Genomic DNA, 16,991 nt, shown 5'->3' on the forward strand with positions numbered 1-16,991 from the left:
ACTGACAGAAGAAAACATGTTTTTCCAGTTTGGATGGAATGAATATTAATCAACAGAAAAGATGTTTGGAAAAGAATCGTTGGTTTATTCCTTTTTAAAATGGCCACCAAAACGTTGATTCCGAGATGCCCTTTTAATAGTTGATGACATTTGCAGATGTTTTGTAAGATGCAATAGTATGAAATATGTTCGAATGGCAGTTTTGGAAAAAATAAGGAAGGAAGAAAAGATGTAAAGCTTTGAGTTTGTTCTCAATCTGGTGATTCTATATTCACAAGAAAATAACCTATTTATTTCAAGCTTTTCCAGCCCTTTGGGTGCATCTGTTCTGGATTTGAGGGGGCGGCACACACCCATCATTTATACAAATCCGATTCCCCTTGGTCCAAGGATGCTCCAGTCCAAATAAGGATAAAAAACCTTAATTATCACGGCAGCAGACAGATTAGAATAATGATTCAAAGTAATTATTCCAGATGTATTAGGGATTGAAAATAGCAATTCTGAATCGAAAGTTATGAGGAGCAGGCTCCTATGTTATTTTAACATAGCTGGAAATAGTCCCTTTGGATTGTCTTTCACATTGACTATAAAGTCCTTGTTTGAAAATAAGTCTTATTATCTTGTTTATCTCAACTTGAGCACATGATTGTCCACTTCGTGTTTGGATGGTTTTGAAGTGTGAAATCATGACATGAAAATATTTCAATGGAAGCAAATGTTTAATACAAACACATATGACAGTATAAAGATTATATAAAGCTCCTTATATATTGTTTAATGCCCAAAACATAGGACATTTAATTAATTTTTTGTTCGAAGTTCAGCACTAATATAGAAATTCTTTTAGACATTTCTGAAAGTTCATGGCTTTTCCATTTCAATTCTTGATGTTGGCACAATAAAATTGACATGGTATTATATAAAGACATCTTTATTTTGTTGTTTCAGCTAAGATCCATTGAAGACATCCTTTCAATGAATATGTAAATCCTTATTTGGTCATATAAATTAAGAAAAATACGAGACAAACACAGGTGAGCACACAGGACAGCAGGATGAGACTAGGGCTAAGATCCCTTGAGTGATGTCATGCCAGCCCTCATGATCTCGTCTACCAGTAGAAGGTTGGTCGCAATTACAGAGCTGCAATACAAACCAATACCATATGAAAACAACTTTATATTTGCTTGGCAACATGATCATCATTCATCTTAAAATTTCTGGGTCACAATCTTTCCAAGAAAGAACGAGTAATTTTTTTACTGTAACAACTGTTTTACCACAAATTTAATTATATCACTACATTGCTTCCAGTCATTCTTCAAATAGTGGGACATGTTCAATACATACCCTGTTTGTATATAAAATAAAGTAACACTTTGATATAGCATGTTTCCTAACTGATGAGTGTTACTGAAAATGTATTACAAATTCGACAATCAATTTTATTAAAGGGTGTTTATTCCTCTTTCTTACCAAGAGTGGAGGAGTTGTTTCTTTACTCTATAGTTGTCTACAATACCAGCATCTGCAGGTATCAAGGCTTCACCTGTAAAAAGTAGACTCAATATAAATCTCAGTATTTTAAGCAGTGTTTGAACAGTCATCATATCAAACTGTAGAAAACAAATTGGAACTGAACCCAAAAATCTAAAATGTACGTTTTCTATTCCAGGCAATGTACAAATAATCTAGTTGCTTGTTATTGGCTTGGCTAGAGGAAATTTCACTCGAACATAATCAATTGGGCAATGTAAAAACTAGTCATCTGTAAAGCCGGGTTTGACTCCAGGTGGAGACACTTAGGAAAAGTCTTATCTTTTAAATATTTCTTAGAGATATCTTTACAATTCCCTGCTTCGAACTCAACTTTTAATGACTTTTAAAACTTCCAACATTTTGCCCCTTAGGACTTTCAAAATAATATTGCATGTGCTTTTCATTCAAACAGGTAATTAAGATAAATTTCCATTTTCAAAATTGTCTCGACAAACATTAAATTATTTTATCACTATGCAATGAAACAGACCAATATTTCCCAATTTACAGAAAAGATTTGTTTCAGGTAGCATGACTGAAAAAGGTATGATAGATCGGTTGGTATTTGCTTTTATTTTAATTCATTATTATTTTTTAAGGGGGTTGGGGAGCCGGCTAATTTAAGAAATTACTAAAATCACCAAACCTAATAACAATGCCTGTCTAATGCTGATTTTGTTACTTTTTCTATAATTCATATGTGAACATTGTGCAAATATGAGAAATCAATCAGGTTCAACCCGCCATCTTGGCAAATCCTGGTAAACCTATCATTGTCATAAAGACGCTTATCATTTTCGGTGCATTCCAATGTGACTTTTGGTGCATCTGAGTTATATAAAATTGTTTTGGTCAGTCAGAATACCTAAAATAAACATTTAAACATTAAAGTATTAAAGCATTTCATCCCCTTATCTGACTGCCCAATCATATCTTTATTACCTGTCTTGATGTCCAGTCCTACAGCATGGCTCGGGTCAGTGTATTCCTCCTGAAGCTTAACAATGGACTCTTGTGGGTCAAGGCCAGAGTTACTAGCCAACACCTTCACAATAATCAGTAGGGCATCAGCAAAGGCTTGCACACCTGTTAAAAAATATGTGTACTGTAGATTCAAAGCATTTTAGCATACATACTCCCCCCTTTCCTCCAACCTTAAAGGTTTAATTTCTTTCATACCCCTTTTCTTAGAAATATATGAAGCCTACTTTACAAAGGTATGGTAGCTGGGGATAAGCAGACACTCTTTTGTGACACACACACCACAATTTTCCCCCCTTTGACCAACTGTGTAAAATATTTTACACCCAACCCTCACTCTTATATATTCATATTGGAAATAACTCTAACATGTGTACACTTGTCACAAGCTTGTGTATATTGTAAGGAAATCACCGAATCATGCAGGAGAGACAGCTGGTCAGATGCTTGTCACCTCATTGTGCCATGATATTAATAGAAACTTACGGACCATACAGCAGTTTTCTCGCATCACAGAAATTCAACTTGTAGGGGACTTATAAGCAACTAAAACCAATTATGAATTTAGTCTTGTTTTTATTATATTGACAACTAGATTGTATTACCTAAGTAGACTCGTCACTTGTTTGATTTTTTTTTAACTTTTGCTCTCAATATGCTTGTTGATATTTTGTTTTGTTTAATTTGTCTTTATTTTTTCCCCATCTAGGTTTCACAATGCATGTACTTCGTTTCAAAAAGAATTTATCAAAGCTATTGTCATGCAAGTACAAAAGTTTCCAATTATTGTAAATTTTTGGGCAGCAGTATAGAGATACTTAATACCTCAAATTGCTTATTTGGATTAACTGGGTTTGTTTTACTACCTAAACGTGGTCGTCCCTTCACTTCATTTTTGTACTTCATCAGTTCCTGATAAGCTGCAATTTCAAAGGCTCCTGCTCCTGGGATGACGCATGCTGAAACCACAGAAACACAACTACTGATATATGCACCATGTAAAAGGATCAACATTTTTTGAATCCATTTTTTTTTAAATTTCTAATATAGGTAGTCTACTTTGTGGATAAATTTTGTAATTACTTTCCAAAAATAAAAACTTGAAACTTTTTTCCAGTATTAAATTGCTATTTCTAACGTTAGAAGGGAGATTTCATTGTGTAAACAGTATTTCAGTTTGGCTATATCAAATAGAGATCTCAGAGGATTTCCGATTGTTTTCAAAAATATCTTAACTCTGAATACATTATGATTTGATCACGTCGTAATTAATCAACATCAAAATATCATGGATTCAACATTTTCTTCAATTTAGATAAACAGTTCCCTAAAATTTGATACTAACGATACTTGAGGATTTTGATCTAGCATTGGATTCATAGAATTCCACAGACTGCAGATCTGGATCCCAAAAATTAGAACTAGTGGGTTTTTACTGTATAAAATACATTATAACATATGTACCTAACATTATAATATATTCCATTATACTCAATTTCTTATAATGCATCTCAAGTTATGATTTGAAATCAAAAATATTTTGTTTGTTTGAGCATGCCAAACATTAAACTGACCATCTTCAATGGCATTTTTGACTGCCCGGAGCCCATCTCTGATCGCGTCCTTGATCTGGGTCAGTGTGTGTTTGTTGGGCCCTTTCAGGACCAAGGTCACAGAGGCTGGGTTCTTGCACTGTTCCACAAAGGTGTATTTGTCTTCTCCCTGTAAAGGCAGATAACTACGTTAAAAATGGATAAATAACTGTCAACTAGGAATTAGAACCGTCTTAAATTCCTTTCTCTAAGTAAACATTTCCTTTGTTCAAGGTTTGCCTCAGCGTCATCAATTTTCAGTTCTTATTATAGCTTTATTCACACTTTGGCATATTTTCATTCTTTATGCAATGTAAGTAAACTTAACAATGGAATTTGTTTTTCATATAATTAATTAATGATAATAATTCATTAATTATCTCTGACTGAAGTTTATCAAACAGAATTAAACAAAAGCAATCTATAATGATACTAGACCAAGTGTCTTTAATTCATGCAATAAATAAAAAAAAAAGGGTCCGCAAAGCATTTGTTTTGATTTGCTGTCATATTGAAGGATCTGATTGTGAGAAATTAAAAAATATTGTACCTACCAAGACCTGTTCATACACCAGACCAGCATGTCCCAGACAATCTGGTGTCAGTTCTTCCACAGAGTTCATAGCAGCACCGCCGCAGGCCAGGGAAAGTCTGTTAGGACAGTAATGAATGGAGTCTCAGATAAAACAAGAGGCCCATGGGCCTTAACGGTCGCCTGATATATTTATACAGAGAATTGATTTTGTTTTTAACATGAACAGAAATATTATTCAAAGTGCCAAAAGACAATAAAACCCCCTTATTCAATATCAAGCATATAGATTTAAGACTAAAAAGTATTTGAAACTAGCACCTTTGATTCTAAACAAGGAAAATGAAGAAATGTTAGCACACTGACTCCTTTGGGTCCCACCCTACAGCCCTTGGGGTCAAACTGTCAACTCAAGGTTATAATTCCAATCAAGTTATTAACATGTATTATTCAAAGTATCATTTGCCATTATAAACCATAATAAATTTTGCCCCCCTCCTTCCCCAGGGGGTAAACGTGCGACCCTAGTCATAAACCTTAAGACCCTTCCATATATGAAGAGAATTTGATTCTATGATACCTGGGTCTTGAGAAAAGATTTTTGAAATTTTAGTCAATTTGACCCTTTTTGGCCCTGCCCCTCAGGCCCCTGGGCGCTTGGGACTAAACCGGCAACTATCTTTGTTGACATTAGTCCATGGAAGGTCCCTGAAGGTCCCTGCAAATTTCATTGAAAATGGTTAAGGGGGTTTGGAGAAGAAGATTTTTGAAAATTCAGTAAATTCGACCCTTTTTGGCCCCACCCATCAGCCCATGGGGTTCAGTCAGGGCTCATATGTGCATACTATCAAACTGCTACCTAATACTGATAATGCTACCCAAAATTGAATTACTTCCAATGGAAATTAAACAAATGCTGGTCCAAAATGTGATTTCCCTATATAAACTATAGTAAAGTTTACTCCCTCCCCAGAGGGAAACACGAGACCCCAGGGTCAAGAAATTCACAATTTTGGTAAAGCACCTTAAGGCCCTTCCATCTATGAAGAGGACTTGATTCTACCATATCTGGGTCTTGAGAAGCAGATTTTTGAAATTTTAGTCAATTTGACCATTTTTGGCCCTGCCCCTCAGGCCCCTGGGGGCTTGGTACAAAACCGGCCACTATTTTTGTTGACCTATGTCCATGGAAGGTCCCTGAAGGTCCCTGCAAATTTCATTGAAAATGGTTAAGGGGTTTTGGAGAAGAAGATTTTTGAAATTTTAGTCAATTTGACCCTTTTTGGCCCTGCCCCTCAGGCCCCTGGGGGCTTGGGACTAAACCGACCACTATTTTTGTTGACATTAGTCCATGGAAGGTCCCTGCAAAATTTCATTGACTGGCTTGGAATGAATTTGAGATCCCCCCCCTCACCCCCCACAAAACTCTTGTCGTCCTAAAATTTTCTGTCATCCCTATAGATGTCATAAATGTGACAGCAATCAGCTTTCCATGGGCGATAACAGACTTCAAATGCTGATAAACATTTTTTTAAACATATTATTGATACAATTGGAGCAAATAAATAATCCCTTTATGATGAGATATGCCAGAGAAATCTCTATCCCGAGGGTAAGATTCTTAAATGTCAAACCTTCACCTTGGAAGCCAGCTTTGGGTCAGGAATATCACTCCTGGAGTCAGTATGTCTCTGTCATACCCTCATGATAGTGGAAAATTCTATTCATCTTTCCTTTCAGATAATATCATCGTTCTCTTTAATTCCCTGTGAGATTTAACATCATCTTTTGTAAGAAATCTTACCGTTCCATGTTCCTCCTCTTAGCTCTCCTTAGTCCCACGATTCCTTCTTTAGCCAACATGTCAAGAGACATGGGATCAATACCCTGAAAACAACAATGGCAATATAGAATCGCCGATTCATACGTTATAAACTAGTTGCTTTACATTTTTTCCTGTCTATAACTTGACATAATAATAGTAAAATTAAAGCTGTAGTTGGGCTATGGTAAAACATAACAACATTTTCATTGGAATCAAATAAATTTGAAAAGTAGACAATGGAATTTTGCTAACATTGTTATTTTTTGTCTTGCTCTAAAAGCAAATGTACTAACCTTCTGGTTGATTACGATGAATCCAGAGTCATTTGCTGCGCAGACCTTTTTTTTCAGAGCAATAATCTTTCTGACCCTCTGATCTATAAACTCCCTCTCAGCTTGTACCAATTTCTCACGCTCTGCAGCGGTCTTGTAGTAGAATGCTGAGTTAACTTCACTGAAGAAAGAGGTTACATCATATAACTGTTGGTCTTAAACTTTCAATAAAGTGATCCCCTCCCAACCGCCGAAAACGTTGAAATGTTTAAAATGTCAAACTGAGTCTATTCTTATTCCAATTTTATTTCATAGTTAAGTCTAACGTGGTCGTTTTTTTCAAGTGCTACCTCAAGAAGAAATATCTCTACAAACTATTTTTATGACCCTGATCAAGTGGCTCTGATGCAGAGTCAAACTCATGTCTACAGTACATACTGGGATATTTTTATTTCCGTTCCTTCATTACTTACGTTTTTTCATACTCCAGCGAGACATTACATGTGAGAATAAAGCAGTCCTCTGAACGCTTCTTCATGTCTGGATGACGGGCACCATGGTCCATCACAATACCCCGTACCAAACTGAAAGTCAATACCATCCATTCTTAAAATTTCTGTATTAGACTTACTTTAATATCCAAGTAAATAAATTGGATTGGAAATAAAACATTATTTTAAACTGTGTGAAAATCTAAGTCTTACACTGAATTTTTTGCTTCTTCTCCTTTCTGAGGATTTGAAACTTTTTATTAAGCATCCTGTCACTTCACCTCGGAAAATGCTATTCATTCTTCCTTCTATTTACTTAAAATTCAAAATAGACGATCCTGCGTAGATTTAATACACTTTGATCAAGTCTAGTCATTACAAATTAGGAAAACTTGTCCATTCTTCCTACCTTTTTTAAGAATTCAAAATAGAAAGCAGATGGCTAGATAATTTAAACCTTGGTAAAGTAATTACAAAATAGGAAATCTTATCCCCCCCACCCTTTTTTTTTATAAAAGGTTTACAACAGAAAGCCTTTTAAATAGATCTATACATGTTCATAGTTAAATCTTGTGAGAAAATCTCATTCATCTTTTTATACTTTACATAGAATGTTTACAACAGGCAGTCTATACTCAAAATCCAGGGGTTATGCTCACTTATGTTCTCTTCACCTCTTGCATAAATTGTAAAGAAATCAAAGGCTAGGTGTAGATGCCACCTTGTGGGTGATACAAGTAGACTAGTTGGATTCTTTGTTGTACATCATGACAATCCTGGGGCAGCATAATGGTAAAATTGACTGGCATTGAAGTCAGGTGTCGCTCCTGTCATCTTTAGAGGACATGTACCTGTACCAGCTTTGCGATAGCTGATAGGTCTTTTATTTTTTTACCTTAAACCAATCGCATAGATAACTTACGTACCTTTGGTTTTGTCATGACATATTCCAGGGGTGCAGAGAAGATAAGTGAACATAGCGCCTGGAATTTCAAGGAAGTAGGGAAGCCTTCTGACTTAATAGTATATAAATGTAACAATATAAGAACGATCTTTAAGTAGACTTACGTCGTGTCCATGTCCGTCTTGTGTTGCATCTCCATAATCTCTACCATGTGTAAGTCGATGGCTTGTTTGGGTTTCTGGATGGCCAAAACAGCGTCCACCACATGCTGTAATTACAGTAACACTGTACTTAGCAGTTGTTTCAACTTTATACCTATCCAGAATGATTTGAATACAAGGTAGCTAAATGGATTGAAGTTCTGATGTTATAAAATTGCTTTTATGACCCCAAGCACCCGCACTGCACTGCACAAAGCCCTGGTGACTTCAAAGGAAAATAATGTGAAATCTGTATCAACTTAGTAATGGAATAGTATTCAAACCGATCTCTTAATTTATAGAGCATTTTTTTAAATAACTGAACTATACCTCGGTGAGAAGATCGGCAAGGTCGTTGTACACCTTTGTGCGAAGTGAAGTCCGTGCCACCTGGATCAGTGTATCACGATCTACTTCACGTTTGATCTTTACTTCATCCAGGACCTGAAACCACCACATGATTAAGTTCACACTCCTGATGTAACTAGAACGGATACCTGACTGTGTTTTACATTGAATAGTTTGATACTGTTACCACAGGTATTTGAAAATAGTAAAATTATGATGAACTGTTTTCAATGGAAATTTAAACATCAATTATCATGAGGCTTTAATAAGTCAAAAAAATGTTCTTTATACAAACCTGCAGAGCCCTGTTTCTTGCCATTTCAAACCCCTCTGCAATTATTCTAGGGTGAAGTCCCTAGAAAAATTAAAGGAAAACTTTTCAAATGAATGAATCAATATACAAATGAATCATACTTGATGAAATTTGTTTGAAATAACCTTTTTTCTTTCAATGTTTTTAAATAGACTGGCTTAATAAATTTTAGCTTCTTTATTTTTTGCAAAGTATCGAAAATGAGCAAATATACAGCTTTAACTGAAAACTTGTGATGATATTTTGAAATTTTGGATTAATGTTAGTTTTGAACACTGAACTATAAAATACCTCAGAGACATAGAGATCTGCCTGTTTCAATAGTTCTCCAATGATCAGTACGTTGGATGTCGTTCCATCGCCAGTGATGTCATCCTGTGCGGTAGCCACTCTAGCGATCAAGGAGGCTGTTGGATGCTGAATTTGCTATAAAAGAATAAAAAAAATATGAGTTAGCACAATGTTGATAAGCAGGGATAATCCTGGAGGGGGTCATGGGGCCATTGATCCCTCGTAACTGAAAATGATCCCTCCATTTTCTAATTTTATTTTTCCTAGAATGGCCCCTCTTAGTTTTGATATTGACTAAAAATTGCTAAAAATGGCCCACTGCTCTCCAATTCCAGGATTTTCCCTGGATAAACATCTTTATCAAAACTGTGTGACTATTATTCAGACAAACATAAAGATTTATGAGGGGTATAGGTGTCACGATTCACCGCGATGCACTTGTACCGCGATTATTTATGTTCAATTTGATTCACGATATATATTTTTCCGATTTTCGATGCGTCACGATCTGAATATTAGTGTATGCCGCTTCAGCCGAAACGTCTGTTTGACGTTCAATTTCATTAGCTGATCTCTAAACCCTCAACCAATCAGCTGCGAGGATGCAATTTTCACAAAGCATTCATAACAAATTGGCAGACTACCATAAGGAAATGAAAATTTGTGATGCTCCGGCAAGCTTTAAATCAAAAGTGTGGAAACACTGCGGGTTTCTGTGTATCGACGGCTTATTTATCTGCATTTTGTTTATATTTTGAAATAGAGGTTTATCGAATCGAAATAATCGAATCGTGGAACAAATATTGAGATACATATGGAATTGTGGGTAAAATGTATCGTGACAGCTCTAATGAGGGGTTAACAACTCCAGCAGTCTGATGCCAAGTTGTACTGTATCTGATGTCCTGATGAGTGAACATTTTCAACATTTATGATGTAAATATTGACTGGATTTAAAAATTTATGAAATCTATGGGTTTTGTACTGTAAACAATAGAATTACATACCCTCCGTCATAAGTAGCTTGACCTTTTCTTAATAATTAATAATAAGTTGTTCAAAGGAAAATGGTGTTCCCAAGTGTTCATGAATGTATTAAATTAACTGATTTAAAATGTATTTTAGAGTTAACTACCAAAATTGGATATAAATCATTTGATCAATAATCATAAGTTGGCTATCTGTTTCACCCATTTAAGTCCACAAAGAACTAAGTCATTATTGTCTCTACCAAATGCATTATTTGACTTTTCTGAATCAGAAAATTGATGTAAGATGTGAAATCATAATGCTGCTATGTCTATGTTTACCTGCAAAGTACTCAACAATGAAATAAAGGCCATAGATGCCATTAAAATGCAGATTGTGTCTGCTTATTGCTATTTCATCAGTATGAAAACTTTTCATCAAAATACTTATACTAATGATGACTTAAATATAAATTGGTCTTTCCACAAAAGCATGTTAGCATTCAAAGCTTTAAATGTGACTTTTAAACACCTGCAATATTGGAATATTCAGTGCAAATGCAGGATATTCCAAAACAATTCTACTATCTGCTATAGCTCATCCAAGTGTTTTACAGACTGACATCCACAAATGCAGGATGTACAACATGGCAGGTAGGTATTCACTTTTCCATATTCTTATCAATTAATGACAAGTTCTTGTGACAGTTTACCATTTCATGGAGAAGAACATTTCCATCCTTGGTTAGTTTGATATCACCAGACCCAGATACCAACCTGAAAAATTAAGGTGTGTACATTAATTTGTGAACATATTATAAACTTTTCATTATGCAACTATTATTTGTACATGTATTAACGTTACTTCTCACCGAACTCTAGTTTTTGTGGACTAGTTAACAGTTTCAGTTAATGTTGTAGAGTAAAAATGGACATTTGTTTTTTAAAAATTCTTGACAAACCAGTAATTATTCTTGCCTTGCTGATTATGGGGACATGTTGGCCCCTTTACCCAAATATATATGGGGGCCTTTTTTGTACAAATGCTGGGCAATTTTACTTAACAAGAAAATATAATTTTTTATCTAAAGGTAAGTTTAATTAAAAGCTTAAATTAAAGTTATAATACTACAGATTTATACTTATCTAATTACATAATAATTGTAAAAAATTTACCCTAAATAAAAATTCTGACTGCAGCATTGTTCGACTGTTCAATTGCATTTTGTATTTGAAGCTTGTTTGTGAAGAAAAACCTATAAACATATATCATTGTTTATTCACATTCCATTTGTTGAAAATATTATCTAAATCAATAAGGTTATCACATCTATTTAACCGATTTAATTAATAAGGTTATCATATCTATTTAACTGATTTAATTAATAAGGTTATCACATCTATTTAACCCATTTAATTAATAAGGTTATCACATCTATTTAACCCATTTAATCAATAAGGTAATCACATCTATTTAACTGATTTAGTGGCCCCAGTGACATACAACCACACGGAATTCAGTTTTGTTTTCAATTTTCCAAGAATCGTAAAGTAATACATGTATTTCTGGTCAATAATTATGTTTAAACCGTTATTTCTGGTCAATAATTATGTTTAAACTGTTGAGAACTAACATTCAGCCCTCTGAGGCTCTCCATGCTGCTATGATCTTGGAAACTGCACTGTTCAATACAGCTGTATCTAAATTACATGATGTAATATCAGTGCACATTCAATTAGACCTATTACGACCTGTGTGGCTCAGCGTGCTGAAGAGTCAGTAATTCAGGGCAATTCATATACCACATTGTAAAAAAAAAAATTCAAAGCACTCTCCCATTCATTTTCATTCATTCATTCTTTAATTCCTCTTTAAAGAGATACAAATAATTGCAAAAAGATAAGAGAGAAAAAATAGATATTGAGCAAAGTCTCTGGTTTTGGTTAAAGATTCATCGAGTCAAGATGTACGTTTTACATCCTGTCTTCTATTGATAGGTAACTATGTGACGCAGCTCTCAAGAACCGAGCTGCCATCATCCGAAACAGTTTGTCGTCCTCTATGTCCGGGTGTTTACGTCCAAATAAAATTTGTACAAATTTTTCTTCTGTTATATTGTCCATAGTCAGGAATGTTTCTATGCCACATATTTCTAGTAATTCCGTTGTGAAAATGTCTCTTGTTGGGTGAGTGACGTCACACTGAGTTACGTAATGGTGAATAAGGTCAGTCCGAGTTTTCCCACATTTATTACAATTTTGTTGTTCGGTTTGCGGGGCGTAAGTAATCAATTTTGACACAAATTGAACACATGCTAAGTCTGCTGTAGTATCTGGTAAGGACCATAGTATAAGGGCAAGTAACCCTTAGAATTAGAAATCCACTTGCCTGAAAATAACTGCCCCATAAAATGCTTATCATACAATTTTAAAAAAAATATCTTAATACTATCACTTTTCATGAAATATTCCAGAAGTTGCTTCCTGCAGGGTTGAACCTTGCTGCGATAACGTAGCTTCTGACCGCAAGACATTTTGTTTTATATACATATATCGCTTTGTTAGAGCCAAGAAGCGGTCCTATACCAACTAATGGAGCAAAGTCAAAAGTGCTTGTCTGTAGGATTACATATCATTCAGGCCTCATATGAGTATAATCATTAATGTCATCAAAATATTGCATAATTGTTAAAATAACGAATCCTTAGTTACTAATAGAATAACTCTTGAACGAAATTAGCCAAGTCTATCTTGGGAAAAAAATAGAAACGACCGCCATAATAATAATTCGAGGTTCCTATGTACCGCTTTATCACAACCTAGGCCTAGTTTGTCTCAAAGCGGTTCACAAATTATTATCCGTGGTTATAGGGCCTGATCATGACACCCATATCAGGTCGGGAAAAAACACTAACTTGCATATAATACGCAAACTCGCCTATTATATGCCAATAGGGGTATAGATTTGTTACTTAAAATAGCCAAAATCACTTTAATCTTCACTTTTTCAAATTGTTTATCCAAGTCGCTTTTATTCAGTCATGAAACATGGGAAAGTACCAAAAATAGATGCAATACTTCCGGTAAAGTTACATCAAGTTTCTAAGTAGTCAATGCTTTCAATAAACATCTTTTAGCAAAATATTATTTACCTTGTCGTAAATTAATGCGATTTTTAATAATAGATTGCAAAAGTTACTGTTACAACGATTTAGGTTATTTTCAGTAACAAATCCATACTCCAACAGGCGCATAATAGGCGAGTTAGCGTATTATACGCAAGTTGGTGGTTTTCCCCAACCTGCATATATAGACCTGTTTCGGAAGAGAGACCAAGTTTCCAACATGGCTGTCAATTCAGTTATTCAAAAATAATAAAAAGTTTTAAAAATGGTAAAAACAAAGTATTGATACACATTCCTCTCTTTTTATATTTCATATCAAATTGCTCGACCTCAATGTCGTCTAAGCCCCATTTCACTGTTTCAGTCCGTTTCTAGGCATCTGACAACAGTCTAGATACAGTACACTGTACAGTAGCAAATGTTGAAGGAAAAAAACAAGACACGGATTTTTTTTTAGAAAAACATGTAGGCAAATTTCATATTTCATTATGCCACAGTAAAAAGATACCCCATAGCAACTCTGCAAAACTCTTTCACAACAGTTCTGTCCCGACATGTTGTTAGAGAGAAAGCGTGAATCCCACGTGTTCCAGAAAGTTCTGGGAAAGCCCGTCAAAAAAATAGAAATTACATTTTCTACAGGAATATACTTACATTTTGAGTGTGCCTTTTGGACCGAGATTCGTTTTAAGCACATCTTGGAGACCTTTAGCAGCGCTAATGTTCACTGCTAAGGCCTGGGCGGCTCTTGCAACTTCTGCTTTGGGATTCAGTGATTTGATGGCAGACATGTTGAATCGGAATGCCGAAATCTCGCACTTCAACCGGAAGTGTGCGAGATGTGATCATTGGGGACCAGTAATGTTTTTATTATTATTATTAGAGTGATACTCGGTCGTTGTTTGGGTACTTAGTTTGGCAGTGCAGACAAAACGTGGACGCGTAGTTTCTATTCCAAATGATATTTGTAAAACGAATAGGAAAATTCATTATTTTTGCGAGTCTTTCTAGAATTAGTCCGAATTATTCTGACGTTTTATCGACTTTTTTCATATCGGTCTATCGTCGATTAAGGACAGATCGACCGATATGAAAAAAGTTGATAAAACGTCAGAATAATTCGGACTAATTCTAGAAAGACTCGGACTATTCTAGAATCAATAAGATGTTCTATATTGCAAATCTAACAAGATTGCTCACATTGTGACGTCATCTACTATGAATGTCTATGCCGATACAGTCAGGAAACATTTTTACCTGAATTACAGTGACAATGGGGGAAAGAGAAATTTACTTTGTTAGGAATTGATTTTAGTGTCAATCTGCAAGAAATGCATAAGATAAACTTTGACAAAAAAATAGTGAAACTGAAAAGTCTTATTAATACCGCGAAAATTAACTCTCCGATTGGGAAAATTCACTTAACAAAATCCTTAATGGTATCGCAATTAAACCATCTATTTATTTCACTTCCTAACCCAGATGAAAAAACTTTCACAAAAATAAATATTCTACTTCATGAATATTTATGGCATAGCAAAACTGATAAAGTTATAAGAGAGGTTATTGTTCAAGATTATATGGTTGGTGGTTTAAAGCTGCTTCATACTAAAAACTTTGTTGATTCTTTGAAACCAAGTTGGATAAAAAAAATATCAGTTCTCAGGAAATTGGAATACTATTTCAATAAAATTGGTTATATAAGCGACTTAATATTGGAGAGGATTATATAAAAGAGTGTCAAAATACATGTAATAATAATTTCTGGAAAAATGTTTTTGGGGCTTGGCATAGGCTATTATTAACAGTCTCGCTCTCTCCAATATTTTGTATTGGAAATTTGATTCAGGACATGGAATAACTCGCTTTGAAGCTGTGTATGTACATGTGAATTGATGTATACAACAACTAAGTGAGTGATTTGAAATGTGCGTAAAATGGTTTGTAAATCTAGAATGATGATGATATCATTATGAATTAATGATGAGGATGATGATGATGATATGATGATGATAATAATATGTTGATGAAGATACATATAGAATGATAATTGAAGATTATGATTGAAAATGATGATTGTATGATGATGATGATATAATGATGATGATAATTATATGTTGATGATGATACATATAAAATGATGATTGATGATAATGGATGATGATGATGATGATGATGATGACACTGATTATGATGATGATAATGATTGTATGATGATGTTATGTTGATGAAGATACATATGGAATGATGATTGTATGATGATGATATTGATTGTATGACAATGATAATGATGATGATGATGATGATGATGGCAATGATGATGATTGAATAATTATATATGAAAGATGATGACGATGATAAAGATGAATGATGAATGATGAAATATGATGACGAATGATGATGATGATGATGATGATGATGATGATGATGATGATGGTGATGATGATGATGATGATGATGATGATGATGACGATGATGATAACAATGAAAATGATTGTGATAATGCTAAATCCATGTCCGTGTGTGTATATGTGAGAATGCGTGAATGTCCTGTTTATGTGTATATGGATATGTAGTGAAAATCTTGGAAAAATAAAACCATTACAAAAAAAAAATGAATGTCTACGTCGTCATTTCATGTTCATTTTTGACGTCATCATTAATTTAACGTCATAATTGTGACGTTGGATGTAATGTCAATCTAAGCTTTCCTCAGATATGGCGATGAAAAAATCCGAATGAAAAGAATGGCTAGGATTGTTCCCCTTGAGCAGTAACATCACATTTATATAGATTAAGAACGTAGGTATAAACACGGACTTAGATAACAATCTAATTCCGTGGTATAATCAAGGATTTATATAGATATGCTGTTTTAAGTCCGTTTCATAATATAAGGTATAGAACGGATATCCATTCCATATGAGAAAACGAGTCGTTGATAACCTGAAATAAAATGTTCAGTCAATTAAGTGTTACACCTGTCACAATTTCAATTTAAACATGTTTATATTTTGTCAACAGAACCAGGGGTTTTCATCCGAATATTCTGAAAATAACAACGTTTTCATAACATATTTTATTTTAAGGGTAATGAACAGAGACGTATAAAAACCCACGTTATATATCCGCTAAGATTACGTCAAATGTACAGTAGAGACATATGTACGTCCCTGTTTGCAGTCATCGTTTGTTTTCATGATATAAACACGGCAGTGATGTCACCAGAAGAATCGTTATGAAAGCTTATGTGTGTGTTTTATTTTTATATAGAACAGAAACAGCCAAGTTTAATATTTTTACCCTTAATAACATTTAATCATCTTATCGGACAACACACAATGAAAAGGGGCCTGCTTATTATTTAGTACACTTGAAGATATTTGATATGCATGCAAGCAACTTCTTGTTTGCGTACAATGGCCAGAGACGTGTATTTTGGCTTGATACGTCTCTGCAGAGACAATTCAGGGCCCAGTTGTTCAAAAGATGATTAGCTTAATTAGTGATTAGTGGATTTTTTTTGTGTATCTAAAATCAACCAATCACTGAGTTAAAACTATCAGATAACACATTTTCAGTAGAATGAAATTACATGCAAAATTAC

At 34.4% G+C, this 16,991-nt stretch overlaps 1 protein-coding gene across 1 annotated transcript; it reads right to left on the reverse strand.

Annotated features, from left to right (window-relative positions):
• Window positions 1-724: 724 nt before the first annotated feature.
• On the reverse strand, window positions 725-14,213 carry LOC110463113 (T-complex protein 1 subunit zeta-like). The gene is made up of 15 exons (XM_021517466.1): window positions 14,039-14,213; window positions 10,973-11,036; window positions 9,292-9,426; window positions 8,983-9,042; window positions 8,670-8,783; window positions 8,304-8,407; window positions 7,218-7,328; window positions 6,766-6,925; window positions 6,452-6,534; window positions 4,670-4,766; window positions 4,098-4,245; window positions 3,390-3,482; window positions 2,485-2,628; window positions 1,480-1,552; window positions 725-1,146 (listed from the first exon to the last, which is right to left on the reverse strand). The coding sequence occupies exons 1-15, from the start codon at window positions 14,173-14,175 to the stop codon at window positions 1,071-1,073; spliced, it is 1,599 nt and encodes a 532-aa protein (XP_021373141.1). The 5' UTR covers window positions 14,176-14,213; the 3' UTR covers window positions 725-1,070.
• Between the last annotated feature and the right edge of the window lie 2,778 nt (window positions 14,214-16,991).

Source organism: Mizuhopecten yessoensis, unplaced genomic scaffold (assembly GCF_002113885.1).
Source record: "Mizuhopecten yessoensis strain PY_sf001 unplaced genomic scaffold, ASM211388v2 scaffold10867, whole genome shotgun sequence".
Lineage (NCBI taxonomy): Eukaryota > Metazoa > Mollusca > Bivalvia > Pectinida > Pectinidae > Mizuhopecten > Mizuhopecten yessoensis.